General features: G+C 56.8%; 1 protein-coding gene across 1 annotated transcript in view; it reads left to right on the top strand.

Moving 5' to 3' along the window:
* The window catches only part of EFNA2 (ephrin A2), a 45,308-nt gene extending 34,611 nt beyond the window's left edge, over window positions 1-10,697 (top strand). Inside the window, exons 2-4 of the mRNA XM_058858460.1 lie at window positions 3,513-3,802; window positions 8,227-8,292; window positions 10,287-10,697. Coding sequence (XP_058714443.1) covers window positions 3,513-3,802; window positions 8,227-8,292; window positions 10,287-10,408 — 478 coding nt within the window. The 3' untranslated portion in view covers window positions 10,409-10,697. The remainder of the gene's footprint in view (window positions 1-3,512; window positions 3,803-8,226; window positions 8,293-10,286) is intronic.
* Window positions 10,698-15,947: the final 5,250 nt, after the last annotated feature.

The raw sequence follows: 15,947 nt of genomic DNA, 5'->3' as shown, positions 1-15,947 counted from the left end.
CATCCCACCCATCCCACGGCATCGTCCCCATCCCATGGCATTGTCCCCATCCCCTGGCATCATCCCCATCCCATGGCATCATCCCCATCCCACCCATCCCATGGCATCATCCCCATCCCATGGCATTGTCCCCATCCCCTGGCATCATCCTCATCCCACCCATCCCACGGCATCATCCCCATCCCACCCATCCCATGGCATCATTCTCATCCCATGGCATCATCCCCATCCCCTGCCATCATCCCCATCCCATGGCATCATTCTCATCCCATGGCATCATCCCCATCCCATGGCATCATCCCCATCCCATGGCATTGTCCCCATCCCATGGCATTGTCCCCATCCCATGGCATTGTCCCCATCCCCTGGCATCATCCCCACTGATGGAATTATTCTCATCCCATGGTGTCATCTCTGATGATGGGATCAGTAACATCATTCCCATCCCATGGCATCATTCCCATCCCATGGCATCATTCCCGTCCCATGGCATTGGCTCTGGTGCTGGGATCAGCCCCATCCCACGGTGTTATCCAGGTGCCAGCATCATCCCAGTCCTGTGACATCATCCCAATCCTGTGGCATCATCCCAGTCCTGTGACATCATCCCAATCCTGTGACATCATCCCAGTCCTGCGGCATCATCCCAATCCTGTGGCACCATCCCAATCCTGTGACATCACCCCAATCCTGTGGCATCATCCCAATCCTGTGGCATCACCCCAATCCTGTGACATCATCCCAGTCCTGCGGCATCATCCCAATCCTGTGGCATCACCCCAATCCTGTGGCATCACCCCAATCCTGTGACATCATCCCAGTCCTGTGGCATCATCCCAATCCTGTGACATCATCCCAGTCCTGTGGCATCATCCCAATCCTGTGACATCATCCCAATCCTGTGGCATCATCCCAATCCTGTGGCACCATCCCAATCCTGTGACATCACCCCAATCCTGTGGCATCATCCCAATCCTGTGGCATCATCCCAATCCTGTGATATCATCCCAATCCTGTGGCATCACCCCAATCCTGTGGCATCATCCCAATCCTGTGGCATCACCCCAATCCTGTGGCATCATCCCAATCCTGTGATATCATCCCAATCCTGTGGCATCACCCCAATCCTGTGGCATCATCCCAATCCTGTGGCATCACCCCAATCCTGTGGCATCATCCCAATCCTGTGGCATCATCCCAATCCTGTGGCATCATCCCAATCCCATGGCTCTGGTGCTGGCATCATCCCCATCCCCATTCTCTGACTGGGATGCACTGGGAGAGCCCAGGACCCCATGCAGAGTGGGGTGCACCATGCTGGGGGTCCCCACAGACCCCCTCACCCAAAGGAGGGTGACCCCTCCCCACAGCCCCCAAAAGGAGGGTGACCCCCCTCCCTGCAGCCCCCTTGCACCCATCTCTGTCTGGGCCATTAATCAGCTTTAATTCAGCAATTTGAAGTGAGTTTTTCCCAAAAAATTTATTATTATTATTATTATTATTATTATTATTATTATTATTATTATTATTATTATTATTATTATTATTATTATTATCATTATTATTCCCCTGATACATGGGCGCCCCCCCCCCCCCGCCTTTTCTTGGGCTTTAGTAACGATCATTAAAATAAATAATTTTTTTAAATAAAAGGCAGCCAGAAGAAGGTTTTTTTGTTGGTTTTCTCTTTAAATATTTTTTATTGTTCTCCTCGCGTTTGAAAATTGTTTCCCAGTAAATTCCAGCCCTTTGTATTAATTTTACATTTTCCAATGTTACCTTGCCAGGGGCAGGGTTGGCACAACTGGCTCGGGAAAGGAGAGGGAAGGAGAGGGAGAAACCCTGCTCCTTAATTAGCGCGTTCGCTGTGTGATCAGAGAGCTTATGAGGCAGGTAATGAGCTGGAGGGGGGCTGCAGGACCCCCCCCTCTCCCCACACCTCCTCCTTTCGTGCCCCCCTTCCCTTTTTGGGGTCACTCTCAGCAGCTGCCGCAGCCTCGGGGGGTTTTAGGGAGCCTCGAGATGCTGATTTGGGAATTTGAGGGGTTTGTGGTCGCTGTCCGGCCCAGCAGGGCTGTGCTGGCCCCTCCATCCGCTGGCCAAGCCCTGGAGATGTGGGGTGCTGAGGTTTTGGGGGGCTTCCTGATGGGGGGGACCTTAAATTGATGAGGAAAAACTCGCTCAGCGAGGAGGGGAAGCTGAATTTCCCCTGAATTTCTCCACCGGCTGTGATGCCAGGGGGGGTCTGGAATTTGGGGAGGGGGTCACAGGGGCAGCCCCCAGGAGCTGGAGGGGGGTTGTTGGCACGTGCCACGAGCTCTCCAGTGCTGCTAATCCCTTAATCTCTCAGATAATTGGTGCCAAGAACACCAATGACACCGGGATTGCGGCGCTGAGCTGTGGGGATGTGGGAATAATCATTTCTGTGTGATTTCTTACCAAATGGCGCCGGTTTGTTGGCACGAAACAGAGGATGTGGATTAATCTGGAGAGGTTAATGGGGATTTTGGGGTTGGATCAAGCCTTGGATGATGGAGAGGTGAGGCCCTGGGGAAGGGTGGCCAGAGAAACCGTGGTTCCCCCATCCCTGGGAGTTTCCAAGGCCAGGCTGGACAGGGTTTGGAGCACCCTGGGATGGTGGAAGAGGGTCCCTGCCCATGGCAGGGGGGACTGGATGGGCTTTGAGGTCCTTCCCACCCAAACCATCCTGGGATTCCACGGTCCTGTGGTCGCCTGCACCTCTTTACTCACATCTGATAGTCCAGGATCAGCTGGAGGCAGCACTCCATCTCCTGGGAATGGTTCTCCTTGGCTCATTCCCACAAAACAAGAACCTCTTCAATCCCAAAAAGAGCGGCTTTGGCCCAGCTCCAGCCCAGGACACCAAGCAGGGCACAGAAACAGAACATCCATAAGGGCTGGATGAGCTCTGAGGTGCCTTCCAACCCAGTTCCCTGACCCCAGAGTGCCTGTGAAAGTAAAAGATTTTAAAATCATAGAAAATTTGGGGAGTTAGAAAGAAAGTTAGGCTTGGTAAGCCCTGGGAAAAGTGTTAAAAGTAGGCCCTGGGAAATGTTAGGCCTTGTGCTTGCTGAGATCATGTAAAACTGCACCTGTGTAGTCAGTATATGATAAATGATATAAATGCTAGATGTGATTAATTATTGTTTAAAGAATAATGAAAAACTATGTTAGGGGTTTGGGGGGATCACAAGAAATCCACGCTTGGGTAAAATCAATGCATCTACAATAGAACAATGTAAGTTTAATAATTAACATGAAAGTTCTATAACGATGGAGTATAAAACCACCTTCAACTCAAAAGCAAGGGGGGTCAGATTTGGGTCTGTGCACCCCTGACACCCAAATAAAGCACCTTCATATTGATGATGATGATGATGATGATGATGATGATGATGATGATGATGATGATAATCATCATTCTGTGATTGTGTGTTCCCCCAATGCTAACGAGGGTGAGTTGCTGACCCTCTGACCCAACTTCTCCTCAGGTTCCACCGCGGGGACTACACGGTGGAGGTGAGCATCAACGACTACCTGGACATCTACTGCCCGCACTACGAGGAGCCGCTGCCGGAGCGGATGGAGAGGTACATCCTCTACATGGTCAACTACGAGGGCCACGCGTCCTGCGACCACCGGCAGCGCGGCTTCAAGCGCTGGGAGTGCAACCGCCCCGACTCCCCCAACGGGCCCCTCAAGTTCTCCGAGAAGTTCCAGCTCTTCACGCCCTTCTCGCTGGGCTTCGAGTTCCGACCCGGCCACGAGTACTACTACATCTGTGAGTGGTGCTGGGCATGGGGTGGGAGTGTCCCAGGGGTGTGCTGGTGGCTGGGTTTTTGAGCTAAAAATTTTGGCCGGAAGTTTTGGCTCAAAATGTTGCGGATTCATCCCAAACCCGCAGGGTTTCCAGCTCAGGGCAAACATCCCGTGGAAACTTTTGTTTGGGCATGAAGAGTGACCAAGGCACTCTCCAGAGGCACTGACTGGTCTCATCCCAGTGGGAATGGCACTGGGAATGGCCCCAGCGTTCCCAGGATCTCCTGTGTATTCCTGTGCTCTCAAAAATATTTCTGTGCTCTCCCATGTGATTCCCATCCTCTCACTTGTATTCCCATGCTCTCACATGGAATTCCTATCCTCTCCCATCTATTCCCACATTCTCCTATGTATTTCTGTGCTCTCCCATGTAATTCCTGTGCTCTCCCATGTAATTCCTGTCCTCTCCCATGTAATTCCTGTCCTCTCCCATGTAATTCCTGTCCTCTCCCATGTGATTCCCATCCTCTCACTTATATTTCCATGCTCTCACATGGAATTCCTATCCTCTCCCATCTATTCCCACATTCTCCTATGTATTTCCATGCTCTTGTGTAATTCCTGTCCTCTCCCATGTAATTCCTGTCCTCTCCCATGTAATTCCTGTGCTCTTGTGTGTAATTCCCATCCTCTCATTTATATTTCCATGCTCTCACATGGAATTCCTATGTTCTCCCATGTGATTCCCATGCTCTCCTATGTATTTCCATGCTCTTGTGTAATTCCCATGCTCTCCCATGTGATTCCCATGTTCTCCCATGTATTTCTGTGCTCTCTCATATAATTCCATGCTCTCCCGGGTAATTCCTGTGCTCTCCCATGTATCCCTGTGCTCTCCCATGTAATTCCATGTTCTCCCATGTGATTCCTGTGCTCTCCCATGTAATTCCTGTGCTCTCCCATGTATCCCTGTGCTCTCCCATGTAATTCCTGTGCTCTCCCATATAATTCCATGTTCTCCCATGTGATTCCTGTGCTCTCCCATGTAATTCCATGTTCTCCCATGTAATTCCATGTTCTCCCATGTATCCCTGTGCTCTCCCATGTAATTCCATGCTCTCCCATGTGATTCCCATGCTCTCCCGTGTATCCCTGTGCTCTCCCAAGTCTGAGCTCCCTTTCTCACCCAAACCTGACCCCTGAACCCCCTGGCCTGCTCTGGAGGAAGCTGCTGCTGCCTGCAGGGCCCTGGCAGGGAATTTCCAGCTCCAGAGCATCCGCAGGGGCAGGAGGGTGAGTGGAACCCACTGGAAAAATAATCCAGCAGTGCTGGGAGCAGGTGCTGGGGTAAAACCCAAACCCAAACCAGGCAGCACGACCCCGACCCCAGAGCCAGGGCCCTGCTCCTCCACCTTATCATTCCTCCTCTTTTTCCTAAAGCAGCTGTTTTCAGCCCACTTAATTTGTTCCTTTTATCTATATTAAATTACCATTTCCCCCCTCTCTCTTCCCCCCCCCGTAAAATGTCACCGGCGCAATAACTGCGGCCACAACTCTCTCTCTCTCTCTCTTTCCCCCCACCGGCCCTCCCCTCTTGTATTTTATTTTATTTTATTTTATTTTTTTATTTTTTAATGTCGTTAGGGAGAGATTACACAGGAGTAAATGGGAAGCTGATCATTGCTAACCCGGTTAGAATTCCCGTCATGCGGAACATTAGAAATTATGCCTCTTTGAGGAACCGTATTTAGCAGACATGAAAGAAAAGAAATTACCTCCTCCTCGAGCCCACGGATTGGAATCCATTAACCCGCCGGCACCGGGACACGCTCGTGCCTCTGGAGAGGGTCAAGGGCACGGGCTGGCCCTGGGGATGGAGATGGGATGCAGCAGGATGGGATGGGATTCTGTGGGGTGGGATTCTGTGGGATGGGATGGAATTCTGTGGGATGGGATTCTGTGGGGTGGGATTCTGTGGGATGGGATTCTGTGGGGTGGGATTCTGTGGGATGCAATTCCATGGGATGCAATTCCATGGGATGCGATTCCATGGGATGGGATTCTGTGGGGTGGGATTCTGTGGGCTGGGATTCTGTGGGATGGGATTCTGTGGGATGGGATGGGATTCTGTGGGGTGGGATTCTGTGGGGTGGGATTCTGTGGGATGCAATTCCATGGGATGCGATTCCATGGGATGGGATTCTGTGGGGTGGGATTCTGTGGGGTGGGATTCTGTGGGATGATATTCTGTAGGATGGGATTCTGTGGGATGGGATTCTGTGGGATGGGATTCTGTGGGATGGGATGGGATTCTGTGGGGTGGGATTCTGTGGGGTGGGATCCTGTGGGGTGGGATTCTGTGGGATGATATTCTGTAGGATGGGATTCTGTGGGATGGGATTCTGTGGGATGGGATTCTGTGGGATGGGATGGGATTCTGTGGGGTGGGATGGGATTCTGTGGGATGGGATGGGATTCTGTGGGATGGGATGGGATTCTGTGGGGTGTGATGGGATGGGATTTTATGGGTTGGGATTCCGTGGGATGAGATTCTGTGGGGTGAGATTGGATTCTGTGGGATGCGATTCCATGGGATGCAATTCCATGAGATGGGATTCCGTGGGATGGGATTCTGTGGGGTGGGATTTTGTGGGATGGGATTCTGTGGGATGATATTCTGTAGGATGGGATTCTGTGGGTTGGGATTCCGTGGGATGAGATTCTGTGGGGTGGGATTGGATTCTGTGGGATGCGATTCCGTGGGATGCAATTCCATGGGATGCGATTCCATGGGATGGGATTCTGTGTGTTGGGAGGCTATGGGATGTGATTCTGTGGGATGGAATTCTGTGGGATGGGATTCTGTGGGGTGGGATGGGACAGGATTTTGTAGGATGGGATTCTGTGGGATTGAATTCCGTGGGATGGGATTCTGTGGGATTGAATTCCGTGGGATGGGATTCTGTGGGATGGGATTCTGTGGGATTGAATTCCGTGGGATGGGATTCTGTGGGATTGAATTCCGTGGGATGGGATTCTGTGGGATGCCCGTGGTGCTGCTCAGCTCAGCACTTTCTCCTTCCCCCTGTTGGGTGCAGCTTCAAAAAGGAAAATGGGAGGGTAAATAAAGCCCATCCCCATGGAAGGATGGCAACAGCCCTGGAGGAGTTGGGATGGAGCAGGGATGGAGCAGGGATGGAGTTGGGATGGAGCAGGGATGGAGCAGGGATGGAGTTGGGATGGAGTTGGGATGGAGCTGGGATGGAGTTGGGATGGAGCAGGGATGGAGCAGGGATGGAGCTGGGATGGAGTTGGGATGGAGCAGGGATGGAGCAGGGATGGAGCAGGGATGGAGTTGGGATGGAACCAGGATGGAGTTGGGATGGAGCAGGGATGGAGCAGGGATGGAGCCGAGGATGGAGCAGGGATGGAGCTGGGATGGAGTTGGGATGGAGCAGGGATGGAGCTGGGATGGAGCAGGGATGGAGCTGGGATGGAGCAGGGATGGAGCCGGGGATGGAGCCGGGATGGAGCCGGGATGGAGCTGGGATGGAGTTGGGATGGAGCAGGGATGGAGCTGGGATGGAGCAGGGATGGAGCTGGGATGGAGCAGGGATGGAGCCGGGGATGGGGCCGGGGATGGAGCCGGGATGGAGCTGGGATGGAGTTGGGATGGAGCAGGGATGGAGCTGGGATGGAGCAGGGATGGAGCTGGGATGGAGCAGGGATGGAGTTGGGATGGAACCAGGATGGAGTTGGGATGGAGCAGGGATGGAGCTGGGATGGAGCAGGGATGGAGCTGGGATGGAGTTGGGATGGAGTTGGGATGGAGCTGGGATGGAACAGGGATGGAGCTGGGATGGAGTTGGGATGGAGTTGGGATGGAGTTGGGATGGAGTTGGGATGGAGTTGGGATGGAGCTGGGATGGAGTTGGGATGGAGTTGGGATGGAGTTGGGATGGAGCTGGGATGGAACAGGGATGGAGCTGGGATGGAGTTGGGATGGAGTTGGGATGGGGCGGGGATGGAGCTGGGATGGAGCAGGGATGGAGTTGGGATGGAGGAGTTGGGATGCTCATGGTCCTCCTCTGCTCAGCACCTTCTTCTTCCCCCCCATTGGTTGAAATGCCAAAACAGAAAAGAAAAGGGAAAAAACCCCCACCTGCTTTAATTAAAAAAAAAAAGAAAATTAAATTAAAATTAAATCTCTTTTTATATATATAAAATAAAATTAGCTCTTTATATATATATATATATATATATATATATAAAATAATCCCATTTTCCCATCCTGAGAGGAAGTATCACTCCAATAACTACTGTGATTCCTCCCTTTCCCCCAATGTTTATTATTTTAACAATGTTTATTATTTTTATTGAGTGCCTTGACCCTCGTTTTTGGCTGTCCCCAAAACCCACCCCCTTTGTCCCCTTTTCCTCCTGCAGCCGCGTCCCCCCCGAACACGGTGGACAGGCCCTGCCTGAAGCTGAAGGTTTATGTTCGGCCAACAAGTAAGTGAGAGCTTTGGGGGATCCCTGGGGGGGTCCCCAGGTCCTACCAGGCTTGGGGACAAGTGGTGGCCTTTGGATGGTGACAGGGATGGGGACAGGGCCCCTCAGCACTGTCCAGACAGAGAGAGAGGGATTTAAAAAAAAAAAAAAACAGAATAAAAATAATCATCCCTGCTCGGTGGCTACTTTTCTGACTCGCATAAATCAGCCATTTAAAAAAACAAATTAATAATTTTCTTCTGCTGTTAACGTGTAATTAGCAAATGGCAGCGGCTCTCCCCGGGGACAGCGGAATGTCACCGGGTAACCGATGGCTCTCGCCTCCCTTCCTTTGGTGGCTTTCAAATAAAACCCAGCAGAACGGAGCCATCTGTAAAAACTCATCACGTTCCGTTCGGGGTTGGGCTGGGCGGGGAAATCTCCCGATATTATTTTTTAGTGTTTTAATAATATCGGGATTTTGTTCCGTCTTGTGGAGAGGAAGGGAAGGGGGAGAGAGGCTGGGCCTGGGGGGTCCCTGAGGGGGCACCCCTTGACTGGGTCTGGCCCTGGGATGGGTCTGGAAGCTTCTCCCGGGCACGAGGGACGCGCTGGGATTGGGGGGCCGGGGGGGACCAGGCGGGAGCTGACTCTGCTTTTCCTGCCGCCAGCTCCGTAAAAATCCAAAATCCGGTGACAAACTGGAGAGAGCTGAGCCGGGGGAGGGGCCACGTGGGGTCCCGTGTGTGTCCGTGTGTCCCGGTGTGTCCCCGTGTGTCCCCCGTGTGTCCCTGTGTGTCACCTGTCTGTCCCTGGTGTGTCCCGGTGTGTCCCCGTGTGTCCCCGGTGTGTCCCCGGTGTGTCCCGGTGTGTCCCGGTGTGTCCCCGAGTGTCCCGGTGTGTCCCCGTGTGTCCCCGGTGTGTCCCGCTGTGTCCCGGTGTGTCCCCATGTGTCCCCGGTGTGTCCCCGAGTGTCCCGGTGTGTCCCCGGTGTGTCCCGGTGTGTCCCCGGTGTGTCCCCGAGTGTCCCGGTGTGTCCCCGTGTATCCCGGTGTGTCCCGGTGTGTCCCCGTGTGTCCCCCGTGTGTCCCTCATGTGTCCCCCGTGTGTCCGTGTGTCCCCCGTGTATCCCGGTGTGTCCCCGTGTGTCCCGGTGTGTCCCCGTGTGTCCCTCTGTGTCACCTGTCTGTCCCTGGTGTGTCCCGGTGTGTCCCCGTGTGTCCCCGTGTGTCCCCGTGTATCCCGGTGTGTCCCGGTGTGTCCCGGTGTGTTCCCGTGTGTCCCCCGTGTGTCCCCGGTGTGTCCCGGTGCATCCCCTGTATGTCCCAGTGTGTCCCGGTGTGTCCCCGTGTGTCCCGGTGTGTCCCGGTGTGTCCCCGTGTGTCCCCGGTGTGTCCCCGTGTGTCCCCGTGTTCCCCCGTGTGTTCCCCGTGTGTTCCCCGTGTGTCCCCCGTGTGTCCCTGTGTGTCACCTGTCCGTCCCTGGTGTATCCCGGTGTGTCCCGGTGTGTCCCCATCTGCTCCGGGCTGCCCTCCCGGGACCCCCAGGCTGTGGGCAGGGTGTGACCCTGTCCCGAGCGGCTCCATCCCGGTGTGACCCCGGACAATGTCACCTGGCCCAGGGCAGGGCCACGAGGCTGCGGAGCCCCGGGCACAGGGCAGGAACCGGAGCGCCCTCGGCATCGCCACGCTGCCCATCCCGGTGGCCACAGCCACGCTCGGCTGTCCCCGTGTCGGGTCCCGGGGGTGGCAGCTGCGCTTTTGGGGAGGCTGGGATTTGGGGAGGCTGGAATTTGGGGAAGCTGGGGTTTGGGGAAGCTGGGATTTGGGGAAGCTGGGATTTGGGGAGGCTGGGATTTGGGGAAGCTGGGATTTGGGGAGGGCTCTGTGCCCAGCTCATCACCTCCCCAGCGCTGCCACCTCTCAACCCCGGGGTGCCGAGCATCGCCTCCCGTTCCATCCCGGCCCGCAGCCATCCCCCGGCTCACCCTCCCTCTGTCCCTTCCTTTTCCGCAGACGATTCCCTCTACGAATCCCCGGAGCCCATTTTCACCAGCAACAACTCCTGCTGCAGCCTCAGGGTGCCGCCGGCAGCGCTGGCGGTGGTGCCGCTCGTCTGGACGCTCCTGGTCTCGTAGCACCGACACCGACGGGAGCGGCCCGGGCCCGGATCCCGCAAGCCCCGGGTGGTGCCCGGGGAGGGTCGGTGCTGCCAGCGAGGATCTTGTCGCCGCCTGAAGTCCCCGCCGTGGCACGGCCGTCCCGCCGGGAGCGGTGCCCGGCTGTTCCCGGGGATGGATCCCGATTTCCATCCCTGCCCTGCAGCTCGGGCTGTCCCGGCGGGGCGTTGCTTTTTACATTTCTAGACCAAATACAGAGTCCTCGTCCGTCTGGCTTTTTTGGTTTTTGTTTTTTCTTTTTCCTTTGTTTTTTTTTTCTTCTTGTTTTGTTTTGTTGGTTTTTTTTAAAAAAAAAGAAAAAATATTTTTATTTTTATTTGTTGTTCCCGTCGGGTCCCCCTTGGTGCCAGACTGACCTGCACGGGCCGGGCTCAGGTCCCTGCTGAGCCCCCACTGTCCCCACCGCGGGCAGAGCCACCGGGACCCCCGGACACAGCGATGGTGCCAGCGGCTCCGTGGGCACGGACTCCTTCCCAGGACGTCACGGAGCCGGACCCGCCACCCTCGGCCACCCCCTGCCCCAGGCACGGGGGGCCTGGACGGACACAGCCCCCTCTGAGCGCTCGGGGGTTCACCCTGTCCCCTCCGCTCGTGTCACAGACGCCACCACCGTCCCCGTGGGACACCGGGCTGGCTCCGTGAGCAGCAGAGGAAACTGGATGCAGCCAAGGAGAGCACTGGGGACACCCGGCATGGGGACACCGGGATGGCCGGCATGGGGACACCAGGAATGGTCAGCAGAGACAGGGAGCACTGGGATGGCCGGCATGGGGACACCAGGAATGGTCAGCAGAGACAGGGAGCACTGGGATGACCGGCCTGGAGAGCACGGGGGATGCGTGGCCACCGAGGACGGCCGGCACTGGGCGAGCAAGCAGTGGCCAGCGTGGAGAGCACCAGGGACGCCTGGCACGGGAGCAGCAGGACCGGCCAGCACCGGGAGCACCGAGTGGCCACCGGCACGGGGAGCACCGGGAACGGCTGGTGCTGAGGACGAGCGGAACTGGGAGCGCTGGGAAGGGCTGGCGCTGCGAATGGCCGGCACTGGGAAGGCCGGGAATGGCACGGGGAGCACCGCCGGGCGCTGGGAGCCGGCAGGCCGGGCTCGCCCAGCCGTGCCCATCGCTCTGAGGGCGTTGGGGTGTGTGTTTGTGCCGTGGATTTTCCTCCTCCACCCTGCTCCGTGTCCCCCCGATGCCTTTGGGGTACAGGAGCCCCCATGGAGGGGCCGGCGGCCACGTGTGGGACCTTCCTGGTGCTCCCCCATTGTCCCCCGACATTCCAGGGCTGGGCTTGGGGATTTTTCCCTTTTCCTTTGCGTTAATTAGTGAACCCCCCCCACCCCAAACCCCCGACCCGAGGTTGGCCCTGACCCCAGGGGTGGCAGATCCCCAGGGAGGGGTCACCCCGCAGCCCCGGGGTCTGACCCCTCCTCGCCTTAAATCTGGGGCTGTCCCACCTTGGGGGGGTCTTGTGCCCATCCTGCAGAACCCCCCCAGTTCCCAGGGGGGTCGGTGGTCCCGGGGGACGCTGGAGATGGGCTCAGACCTGCCCGGAGCCGCCCCATTCCGAGCGGATCCCGGCTCCGTCCCTGTACATAAAGCGCTATACTGTGAGCGGTTTTTTTTATGTATTGTTGAGAATGGATTTTATGGAAGGGTTTATCTTATTTTTATTTTATTTTTATTTTTTAGACTAGGAAGCTGGAATCTTGCAATAAGCTCATCTCGACCATCCAAAAAAAACAAACAAACAAACAAACAAAAAACCACAAAACACCGGAAAAAAAATTACAAAAAAAAGAAAATGACAAAAAAAAATTAAAAAAAAAATTAAAAATCGTAATTAAAAAAACAAAACAAAAACAAAATCGCATTCCCTGCCGTCCCTGTCCCTGTCCCGTGTGTCCAGACCAGGTCGTGGTTCCCGAAGGTGACAAAAGCATTGTGTTTATGGGGGGGGGGATGCGGGGGGCACCCGCCGGGCTCTGACACGGAGCCGGCAGCACCCGCCTGGCCTTCGGTCTGTGTTTTATATATATATAGATTATATATATAAATATCTATATTGTGTACAGCGACTGTGGGAGAGTGGAAGGACGGAGGCGGTGCTGGGGGAGGGCTGGGGGTCCCCTGGAGCAGCCCCCCCTGCCCTCGGCGCTGTCCCCCCAGCCCGTGCTGCTCCCTCGCTCCGTCCTTCCACATTTCCGCTCTCGTCCTCGACGTCGTGCTGATGGTAACCGGATCTCTCGCCCCCCATTTGGATTCTGTATTTTTTTATAATAAAATACAAATAAATGTCGTGTGAGGGCCTTGCTTTGAGGAATCACTTTTCCCTCCTCCGTGTGGCCCCTCCGGTTGTGTCCCCCGAGGGCTCCGGGGGCTCCATCCTTGCTCCCTGTGCAGCTCCTTTCCCTTGGCTCCACCAGGGCTCTGCAGCCAGACCTCTCTGCTGGGTGGTGCGTTAATTACGGGAAGGATTTAATTACCCTGTTAATTAATAGTAATGGATATTAAATTAATTAATATGCAATTGTTGATAGTATTTAATTATAGGAGGCTAGGCTGCCTGGTGGGTGGGCGCTCGGGGCTGGCAGCTCCCACAGCCCCGGCTCCTCACCTGCCGCTGCCTCAGTTTCCCCAGGAATGAGACACCAGCAGGTGACATCCTGGCAGGCCACCAAAGCCAGGCCAGGCCGCTCTGAGGCGGCACCACGAGCATCCTCATCTCTTTTTTTTCCCTCAAATCCTAAACTTTTTCGGAGCGGCCCGCACGCCTTCCTGGCGTTTTTATTCCAGCATAATTAGCAGCAATAGGAACAACCCGCTGGTAATTAATTGAGGCTCCCACAGCTGATCCGAGCTCTGAAGTTTTGCCACCAGAGGGTGAAAGACTAATTTGGCTTTTTAATAAGGGCCATATGTGTGCCAGGAGCGGGAGCGATGCCACCCACCGCTGGGGACGTGGGTGCCACCTCCAGCCCCGCCGGTGACGGCTCCGCCAGAGGGAACCACGGGTGAAAGAGCCTGGCAGGGATTGACCAAAAAGTGAATTTTTAGACCGTCTCAGGAGGTTTTCTGAGGCCCGGCTCATGATTTTTTTAACGCTGGGAGTTGGAAATAGGGAGGTAAAAATAGCGAATGGGCAGGCGTGAGGCTGAGACGGATCGTCGTTAGTAATTAATGAATGGAGTCGTGGGGCTTTATAGGGCCTGAATGGGATCATTTAGAGCCCGTCTCTCGTGCAGAAACACCGAGGTTTGATGTGAGGAGCGGCGGTGATGGAGAGCTGGGCTGGGCCTGGATGCTCCGTGTGCCGGATCCCGTTGGGCTGCGGGATCCCCATGGCAGCAATATCAGAGCAGGAGCGGAGCTGGGTCATTCCAGCTGAAAATTGGGGCTGATTCCGTGGAGTCAGGCTGGGAGGTGCCATCCTGCTGCCCACCTGCTCCAGAGGAAAGGCACCGGGACCCCCGGGGGTCCTGAGCCCCCGTGCACCGTTCTGAGGTCTCTGCTCCTGCTGCTCCTCGCTCCCTTTCAGCATTAATCGTTTTTATTTTTCATTTAATCCTCTGGAGGCAGTGGGTGCTCCGTGCTCTGCTGGCCCGTGGAATATCCCACCTGGAGGGACCTTCCAGCGGTGCAGATCCCCCAGTCCCGGTGTTGTGCTCCAGGTTTGCACCGTGAGGAGGCTCAGGATGGTCCCCAGTTCCCTCCCTGCCCTGGTCCTCATTCCAGGGGCGTTCAGCCAGGCAGGGCCGATCCCTGCTGGGCTTTCCAGAGGGATTTTCCCACTTTGTGCCGCAGAGGTGCCTGTTCCAGCACGGACATTGCCTGGGCTGGGGGCACCACCTGGGCTGGGGGCAACCACCTGGGCTGGGGGCAACCACCTGGGCTGGGGGCACCCTTGGCCACTGTGTGGTTCACAAGGCCGAGCCCTCCCCAGGGCTGCTCGAGGCAGAGCAGGGAGCTGGAAACACCCTGAGATAAAAATCAATTTTCCTCCTGCATCCAGCTTCAATTTGCTCCATTGAATTCCCAGTGGCCAGGCTGTCCCTTTGCCACCCTTCACAGGGGCTGGTGGGTGCTGCGAGGCTCAGGCTCAGGCTGGAGCCGGCACAGTGGCCACCGAGGCTGGCTCAGTGGCCACCGAGGCTGGCTCAGTGGCCACCGGCCCCCTCCGAGCACTGCAGCAGGGCTGGGGGCTCATCCCAGCGCCCCTGTGTCCCGTCCCGCGGAGGGGACCACGACACCCCGCAGCACCGTGTGCTCCCCGTGGGCTCACCGGCACCTCCCGGGCTCCGCCGCGTCCCTCCAGCAGCTCCGGCGGCGGCTCCTGCCCCTTGTCCAGCTCGCAGGGGGATGCGGGATGTCCCCCCCTTGGCCCTGTGTCCGCTCCGGCTGTCACCGCCGCCCCCTCCCCTCCCACCCTTATCTGCTGATAGGTACAAGCGCTACAAGCAGGAACGCTCCTGTAACAATCTGCCAGCTGCGGAGCACCTGGAGAATCCCAGAGCGGGGGATGATTTATGGAAACAGCGCGGGAGAGGAGAGCGGGGAGGCGAGGCGAGAGCTCCGGCTCCCAGCCGGCACCGCCGCTCCTTCCCGCAGGTTCGGGATGCGGGTCCGCTCCTTCCCGGCAGTTCGGGATGCGGGACCGCTCCTTCCCGCAGGTTCTGGATGCGGGACCGCTCCTTCCCGGCAGTTCGGGATGCAGGGCCACTCCTTCCCGCAGGTTCTGGATACGGGACCGCTCCTTCCCGCAGGTTCGGGATGCGGGACCGCTCCTTCCCGGCGGTTCGGGATGCGGGGCCGCTCCTTCCCGCAGGTTCGGGATGCGGGTCCGCTCCCTCCCGTCGGTTCGGGATGCGGGACCGCTCCTTCCCGGCGGTTCGGGATGCGGGACCGCTCCTTCCCGGCGGTTCGGGATGCGGGACCGCTCCTTCCCGGCAGTTCGGGATGCGGGGCCGCTCCTTCCCGGCAGTTCGGGATGCGTGTCCGCTCCTTCCCGCAGGTTCGGGATGCGGGGCCGCTCCCTCCAGGAGGATCAGGATGCGGGTCCGCTCCTTCCCGGCAGTTCGGGATGCGTGTCCGCTCCTTCCCGGCAGTTCGGGATGCGTGTCCGCTCCTTCCCGGTGGTTCGGGATGCGGGGCCGCTCCCGGCCAGGGGTTCGGGGGGCTGGTGGGGAAGGCAGGTGAAAGACCCCCGGCCCTTTGTGGCCGTGGATTTGCAGGAGCCGGCCCAGCCGGGTGTGTAACTGTGCTCGGCCCTGGCCGCTCGCTCCGGGGCAGGAAATGGAACTTTTCAGGCCTCTGGACATTGGGGTTTGTTCAGCTGTTAATTCCCCCCACCCCGGGGAGAGGAGGGGGCGTGGGGGGCGGAGGGAGGATGGTGAAGGGGTGGGAGGGGGCTGCTGCATCCCCCGTCCGTGGGGGATTCCTGGGAATCATCGAATCAGCAAATCCCACAGCGGTTTGGGTGGGAAAGGACATTAAAT

This window comes from Poecile atricapillus, chromosome 28 (assembly GCF_030490865.1).
Source record: "Poecile atricapillus isolate bPoeAtr1 chromosome 28, bPoeAtr1.hap1, whole genome shotgun sequence".
NCBI lineage: Eukaryota > Metazoa > Chordata > Aves > Passeriformes > Paridae > Poecile > Poecile atricapillus.
This window is presented reverse-complemented; position numbering and strand designations above follow the sequence as displayed.